This window comes from Aplysia californica, unplaced genomic scaffold (assembly GCF_000002075.1).
Source record: "Aplysia californica isolate F4 #8 unplaced genomic scaffold, AplCal3.0 scaffold00401, whole genome shotgun sequence".
Classification (NCBI taxonomy): Eukaryota; Metazoa; Mollusca; class Gastropoda; order Aplysiida; family Aplysiidae; genus Aplysia; species Aplysia californica.
The window spans coordinates 468,882-477,553 of record NW_004797671.1 but is presented as its reverse complement, the minus strand read 5'-3'; the positions used below and the strand labels follow the sequence as shown (position 1 = coordinate 477,553).

General features: G+C 39.1%; 1 protein-coding gene across 1 annotated transcript in view; it reads right to left on the bottom strand.

Moving 5' to 3' along the window:
- The window catches only part of LOC101850739 (atrial natriuretic peptide-converting enzyme), a gene marked incomplete in the record, with an annotated part of 83,165 nt that overhangs the window by 3,166 nt on the left and 71,327 nt on the right, over nt 1-8,672 (bottom strand). The window contains 4 exon segments of the mRNA XM_013085729.2: nt 1,503-1,651; nt 3,013-3,181; nt 5,664-5,850; nt 7,003-7,174. Of these exon segments, the coding sequence (XP_012941183.1) occupies nt 1,503-1,651; nt 3,013-3,181; nt 5,664-5,850; nt 7,003-7,174 (677 nt within the window).

The window sequence follows — 8,672 nt, the reverse complement described above, 5'->3', positions numbered from 1 at the left end:
CATACATACATACATACATACATACATACATACATACATACATACATACATACATTATACATACATACATACATAATTATGAATACATTAATAAATACATGCACAAATACATATATAAATACACAATATTACAAAAGTACAGAACAATTTACAACCATGTCATTCCAGGTCGTCATTGTGCAGCACCCTGTATTTTGAGTGAGGGTTGTGTCTTGCTCAAGGACATACCTCGGTGACCACCCATCTAAACCCTGGGTCACCGACACTTGCTGGACGTTACTTGAGTCTGAACTCACTGCTCACTTAGCCACTGGAGAGGTGAGTTACGTCTCTATACACACAACTACAGAGAGGCGAGTTACGTCTCTATACACACAACTACAGAAAAGCGAGTTACGTCTCTATACACACAACTACAGAGAGGCGATTTACGTCTCTATACACACAACTACAGAGAGGTGAGTTAGTTTAGCTTGTCTTTTTTAATTTTCAGTTTAGTTTGTCTTTTTTAATTTTCAGTTTAGTTTGTCTTTTTAAATTTTCAGTTTAGTTTGTCTTTTTGAATTTTCAGTTTAGTTTGTCTTTTTTAATTTTCTTTTTCAGTTTTCCGAAGAGTGTTTCTTTGTCAGAAGACAGTAACACTAAAGGGAGATCCAACTCCACTGTCCATATTTTCGTTTAGAGAGACCTAAATATGGAGAGTGGAGTTAGATCTCCCTTTAGTATAATTTTAGTGAGAGTTGTTTCAGTTATATGTGTCTATTCTTGCTTTTTCAACATTTGTGCCACGGCATGGTGGAATCAGGAGCCTGTCAATTTGTCGGCATGTAGAGTTATTGGTATCACCTGACAGCTGGTGTATATGCCTTGCTTCCAATGAAATAAACATCCATTTATCTTGAATAGAACTCAAGATATTTGCAACTGAAGTAGGTGAGGTCTCCTGGTTTCAGTGTTGAAATTAGCAAGAAAATGGCCGCCAAAGTTGGGTAACTCAGAGAACTAAAGAGTCTTTGAAAACTGAAAAATGACACATTTTGTGCCTTTATTCAATGTTTTACAGAAAATTCATGTGGAAATGTGTTTATATATGGATGTATAAGAGGTTAAGCCAAAAATAAAAATTCCATAAAAATTTCCGCCTGATTTCACCACACTGCCTCCAATTTATAATTGAACTGATTAAGAAACTGAGAAAATACATTTATCAACATTTTGGGCACAGTAATAGTACATTTTAACAGCAGGTTGACGATTATTATATTTAATCTATAAAGAGAAGGACCAAGAGAGAGAGAGAGAGAGAAAAAGAGAGAGAGAGAGAGACAAACTGAGAGAGATAGAGACAGAGATACAGAGAGAGACAAAGACAGAAACAAAGACATAAACATACACACACACATACACAGAGAAAAACACACACACACACACACACACATAAACACACACACACACACACACATACACACATACCACCCAGCACACCACACACAGCTCATCACCTGACAAGCAGCCGGCTGCCCAAACGTGAACCCGGCACAGAGCGTGGAGTCTGTGTTCACCTCCGTCTCCCCCAGCACTGTGCTCCGCTCACACATCGACTCACTCCTCACCTGCATGCGGCTGTCGCGGAGCCGCCGTGGCTTCATTGCTGATGACACAACACAGGAAATTTTGTTCATGTAACGTTTTACACACAGAAAATTGTGTTGATATAACATTTTACTCACAGTAAGCTTTGTTAATGTAACATTTTACACACAGTAAACTTTGTTGATGTAACAATTTACACACAGTAAGCTTTGTTAATGTAACATTTTACACACAGTAAGCTTTGTTAATGTAACATTTTACACACAGTAAGCTTTGTTAATGTAACATTTTACACACAGTAAACTTTGTTGATGTAACGTTTTACACAGAAAATTTTGTTGATGTAACATTTTACACACAGAAAATTTTGTTGATGTATCGTTATACACAGAGAAAATCTGTTTATGCATGTATTCAGTAACAATCCACATAAACATGTACTTTTAACCAAAATACAAAGTGTTGTAAAGCTGATCATGCACCTTCAAAAACAGAAAATAATCAAAGCTGAGCACTTTCAGAGCCACAAACTTTTCAGTACTTAGCAATATATTTTATTAACTATAACCAATACCATACAACGATCACACCCCACTCAGTTTGTCAGTTGACTCGCCTGGAAAACAGTTTTCCGGACACTTGATTTTATTAAAATATTGTGGAGTAACTTTCACCAAAGGGAATGTACACAGGGAATTTATGCACGAAATTCCCTCAGTAGAAGAGAACAAGTCACTATCTCTTGTCTGCGAACACAGCATATCCAACTGAATTCCTGCCTAAATAAGATCCACAAGGATACCCCACCTGACCGCCCGTTGTGTGACTGCCAGGATAAAAAAGCATCACACCATCTCTTTACCTGTCCAGCACTTAGCGACTTGCGAAGCACCTACTTACCTGCCTCCCCAGATATCGGAAATACTTTATACAGCAAAAAAATACAGCTGATAAAAACCTGTAAATATGAGTACCTTGCCATATCAACAGGTCGAAGGGCTAGACTGTTCTCAGAGGAATTTGCGCCTGCAACCTGCAACTTCCGTGTGCAACGTTTGCCCTTGGAACAACTTTAGCCATTTTCGTGAGTTTGCGAATTTTAGCCAATTTTCCGCAAAGAACAGCATTCGAAAAAGCTTTTTAAGCTTTACCATCTTTCAACTTTTGCTAATTTTTCTTGCAACTTTTTCTATTTTCAAAAGCAAATTTCTCCAGGGACAGGCTAGAGCCCAGATGGCTGCTGGATTGGAAAAGTAAAGTAAAAGTATAAAAATATTGCGGAGTAATTTTTACCAAAGGGAATGTATACAGTTGAATGGTATTGGCAGTCAAATTATATCGACATCATAACAAAGTGCGTGACTTTGACATTTTATTTTTTTACGAAATTTCATGGCTCTGATGTTTTTCCCGTCTCACCCTGACGATAGCTGAGCATGCCCCAGCCCGCCACGTAGCAGAAGGAGGTCGGCGGGAACACCTGTCCAGCAGCCGGCAGACACGAGGGTTGGACCACGTCAGTGTAGTGTAACTCCGTCTCCAGCTCTAGCAGGGCCAGGTCCCAGTCTACGCCGCCGTTCTCCAGCACCTGGGTCGTCACATATGGTCAAGGTCATTGATCCAGCAGGGGGTGGGGGGGGGGGGAATTTTGGGTGGGTATACCAGAACATAGACATAACAACAGCTACCATAGAATTGCAAAGTTCTATCTGCTCAGTGACTAGTTTTGAGAAATTCCACGTAAAATATTTCAAGTATCACAACACGTCAAGCTTTTTCTAATGCAATTCTTTGAATATCTTGAAAACGACTCTGAATAATCTCACAATTTTGATAGAACATGTAGAGCATTTAATTTTTTATTTTTTTTACCTCATGGTCTTAGTAACTTGAAACGGCCAAAAATGTCAGATAGAACTTTGTAATTCAAAGGTACCGGTAGTGAAATATTCAACATCAACACAGACATGCACTACACTGAGCCCTGAGACAGGAAACATGGCCAGCCCCATTTTCACTACAAAAGAAGCTATACGGGCAAACAAAAGAAGAAGAAGAAGTAAGAAGAAGAAGAAGAAGAAGAAGAAAAAGAAGAAGAAGAAGAAGAAGAAGAAGAAGAAGAAGAAGATGAAGAAGAAGAAGTAGATGACGAAGAAGAAGAAGAAGAAGAAGAAGAAGAAGAAGAAGAAGAAGAAGAAGAAGACAGAAATTCACAAATGCACCCAGTACAGTCATGTTCAATGATACGCATACAACGATGCATGATTCAGTCACACAAGCATATCCAAACCAAGCCGAGAATAAACCAATTCATAACAATTACAAGTCTTTTAGTAAGAGTTTTACTGCATTTGCAACACAATAAGTTCATTTAAGTGCAGAAGAATAGATGTGTCACAAGAGAGTAACATACACAAAAAAGAAGGAGGAGAGATCAGGAAGATAGATGTTTGATAGGAAAGAAAGAGAAAACCACGCTGGAGCACCCGCCAACCACATACGATTATAAGTCTCCTTACACAAAAGATTGTAACAAAGAAAGTCAGATGTTTTACGACTAGTTTTAGTGTTCCATGGCGCTTACAACTAAAGTGCTCAAAGCTGATATTCGATTGGGAAAGAGCGCTATATAAATTAAATCTATTATTATTATTATTATTATCATCATTATTATTATTATCTATATTATACTTGTGAAAGTTCGTCACTCTGGTCGTCTAAAACTTCCGAACCACTTAACTTTTGAATTTGAAAAAATTAACAGTGGTTCAGAATCATTTAAAGGGTGAAAAGTTATATTAAGGAGTCTGAAGTCACTGTAGTTTAAATCTCAGTTTTTCATTAGTTTCATTTAGATCTAAGCTTGGGAAAGTTTGTCTTCTAAGACACCATTGTAACCAAGTGAGGCTTCCATTCACAAGCAGTGCGCACTGTTTCTACAATGACTTGACGATCGATTCTTTTTGAGTCCATTCATCGAACGGGTACCCAGCTAGTATCATATAACAGCTGAAGAATAGAGGTGTGGCTAAAGAGTAATCATATTGACAAAGAAAAGAAGAAAGCAAGATAAGGATGATAGATATTTGATAAGAAAGGAGGAACAAACCACACTAGAGCAGCCACCCACCACCCACAATATAAAAAGCAACAAGAACAACATCAACAAGACAAAAAGTAAAACAAAAACAAAAAAATATTATTATGACAAACAGCCAATTCAAGAAAAACAATATCAACACTATCAAAAACAACAATAAACAATTTCAGTATCATGAAAAACAAAAAATAATGCCAAATACATAACCAACAGCATCAAAAACAAGAGCAGCAATAACAACAACAAAACAAAGAAGAACAAAAACATCAACTTCAACAACATCGGCAACAACAATAGAAATACCAACATCAACACCACCACCGATGACAACAGCCCCACAGCACATAACAACCACAACAACAACAATGACATCAACCCCAACACCATAAAAAACAACACCAAGAACAACAACAACACCAACACAAACACCATCACCAACAAAAACAAACTTGCTACCCAAAACTACAACAGTAACATCAATACCAAAAGGGATTCGATACCAAAAAGCTCAACAACAAGAACCCCACAGCCCACAGTAATTTGTTTTAATAGAGGTATTACGGCGCTCGCAACTGCATATGGTCATAAGAGCGCCAAGGGGAGTGTGTCAACAGAGAAGTCCTTACAGGGAACCGGGCTTACTCAGCTCCCCTCTCTAGCTTCAACAGCACAAAGTCTGCTTTGACTATCAAGGCATCCCGGAAATAGCGGGTCACAAGAGAGGGACAAACAAACATACAAAAAAAATAGAGGAAAAAATAACGATAGTAAGGGTGAGGAAAGAAAAAGCAGCGGTTCCCTATTGCAATTCCGGCAGTTATGAGCATGACATTAATGAATCAGCCCATTTATAATTCTACTGTGCAACAGAACATGGTAATGTCCCCCCTTTGGGGATGGCCTAAAGACACTTCAGTCAGTAGCACCCGCCCCGGGGGGGTCAGCCCACACAAAACCCGTCCCTCATTACCTTTGTCTTAGGGTGTAGGACTATCTTGAGCACCCGTGAGTGCTGTGCCGTGTTGCTTCGTCCTTCCCCATCGCCCGTCGTCTTAGCCTTTCCCTCCTCGCTCCCCAGGTAGTCGACGCTTCCCGCCACCACCGTGAAGTAGAACGGGGTCGTGGTGAAGTTGAACTCTGTGAGCCCGGGGACAGGCCTGAGGATGGATGAACACAGTACTTGCACATGTTTATTGTATTTATTTTATAAAAAATAAGTGCAGATGACTTTATGTCTCTATTCACACAATTGAGACAATTTAAGACATAGGCTTCCAGCTCTACCTGTTAGGGCCAACCTTGGCTGACAGCCATACAACATATAATTTTCATAATTTCGAATTTTTTAATTTTTTAATGTCTAAACATCATTTATTAATTTAGGTCTATATAAAAACACATTTCTGTCTTGAATTTACTTAAACATGTTAAACGCACCAAAAAAATGCAGAACAAGGATGAAGGAGAGAAGTGGGAAGTCGTTGTTTGTAAAGGTGATTTTCTTACACAGGTGGTTGTTATGTTACAGCAGTTTCAACTGCACTCAACCATATAAATCATCAATAGATGTAGCAGCGGAACTTATATGACCTGTTTGTGTTGAAAGTGCCGTAAAACTTACTTTTTCTTCTTCTACTTCAGGTATCAGGTCTGAAGCAAATACTGACGATCAGGGTACCCCATTCTTTCCTGTTGTCTGTCTTCACGATCAGCTTGTGTTTTTTCTTTCTGTTATTTGTGAGGTATCTTGGCACAATCAGGCGCTCGTTAAAATAATGAAATAAAAAAAAACTAGCATTCTTCTTCCTAATTGGTAACTTATACAGAATTCTTATTTTTTGGTTAACCCCTTTTATGTCCATTTAAAAACTGTGCTGTGACGTTTACTAAGGGCAGAGAAAATGTAAACTGACAGTTTCCACGGACTCTCAAGCTTTGGAAGTCACCAAACTTTCACGTGTTTTCTCGCTAGTTTTATCTCAGAAATCAGGTGACCCCCACCTCCTTCACTTCGTCACATCTCAATTTTTATTAAAGATATATGGGTAATTTTTTCATCAAATGCAAGACAGATGAACAAGCTTAACACTTTGCAGCCTCATCTCGCCGATTGGCGATATTTACCACTCAGTTTCTTGGGATTTTGACCAAAATATGATGGCAAAGTGTTAAAGATGATTCCAAATACTTCATAGGCTATGCCCAAAAATTGACCAGCGCCAGATTCCATCGCACCGTTACACATAAAGTTGTAAAGTTGTTCAGACTTACTAAAAAAAATCCCTCAAAAACGCACAAGCAGTACGTACCAGAGCACACAGTGAGCAGCGGTCAGCACCCAGGTCTTGCTGACCAGCACCCCGCCACAGATGGGCTGACCCAGGTACACAAGGGACACCACCCACGGCCACTTGCCCACCGGAGCTATCTCCCCTCCCGCCACAAACGACTCCAGCACCGCCACCTGTCTCTCTCCGCATCCTGCACACAGACAGAGAAAAAATCATTTTAAACTTGGGTGACTTTTTCGCCCTCATCAACACAATGTAAGACAAAATAAGATCAGATCAGATCAGATAAGATAGATAAGATAAGATAAGATAAAATAAGATAACATAAGATAAGATAATATCTTATTGTCCCAGATGGAAATTTTCCTTAGCTGTACAAGACTAAAAACACACGCAGGAATACATAAAAATTGATCGATATATTACTCTCATTAAAATTCAATATGCAAAGAGAAGTAAAGCTGACAAAGTGTACACATCACACAAATGCATCATTCAAACACATGCAGGAATTTAATTACAAGACCTTTAGAGTTATATAGATACATACTCGAAAGAGCAATACACACTGATGCTTATTCTGACAATAGCCTTTTGCTAGATGGTAAAAAACTTACTTTATATCTTTTTTCTTTGTTTTCAGAGGTGTACATCTGCCGCTGCGTGATCTTACAATTTATGTGGAAAGGGGGTGTGACGGGTCGTTTGTAATGCTGTTTAACTTTCTTGTACTTGTGATCTAATATAATAAGGTGAGGTGTGCTGACAAAACGAGTTACTTCTCACGATTCAAGAATGGAGATATCGGCCGAAAATCGACACTGAGGTCAGATTTACAGATTTTCAATTGATGTCATTTACTTCAAGTTTACTTCAGTGTCTTTTATTATTCCATACTTATACATTGTACAAACTTCACCTATAAAGTTGAATCAATTTCTATTAATTTAAGGCTAAAATCTGAGAAATAACTCATTTAGTCAGCACACCTCACATTCATCAATTTTAGTAAAATCGTATCCAGAGATCTTGCTGGCTTTATCTGAAAAAGCCTCGTCGCCACTGAGCAAGAGCTGGGCTCCTGAGCCTGCCTGTCAGGGCCGGCCCGAGCTGAGAAGAGAGGGATACAATATCCCAGTTGAAAGACTGAGATACTCGATACTCGTTTCAAATTCCCCCCCATCCAGGAATTGAATTCAGGTTGCCTAACAGCAACATCACAGATGCCGTTCAGAGGAAAAAAGAAAAGGCTTTATCTGAGCAAACTACCAATAACTACCACATTAATACAGATTTTACTCATAACTTACCAATATGTCATACAAAATCAGAACACAGGCCAGAAAAATGTTAAAAATCAAATTTGGGAAGGAGGGGACGATTGAGAGAGCAGAGAAATAGATTGGCATATGTAGTGAGGCAGAGGGAGAGGGAGAGGGAGAGGGGAGGGAGAGATAGAAAAAGAGAGAGAGAGAGAGAGAGAGAGAGGGGGGAGAGAGACAGAGAGAGAGAGACAGGTGAAATAACAGAATGGAAATAGAGAGGCATATGGAGGGAGAGAGACAGAGAGAAAGAGAAGACAGAGAGAAAGTAACGAGAAAAGAGGAAGGGTGCAGAGACCCAAAGTATGGGGAAAGAGAAAGAGAATAAGATACAGAAACGGAGGAGGAGGAGGAGGAGGAGGAGGA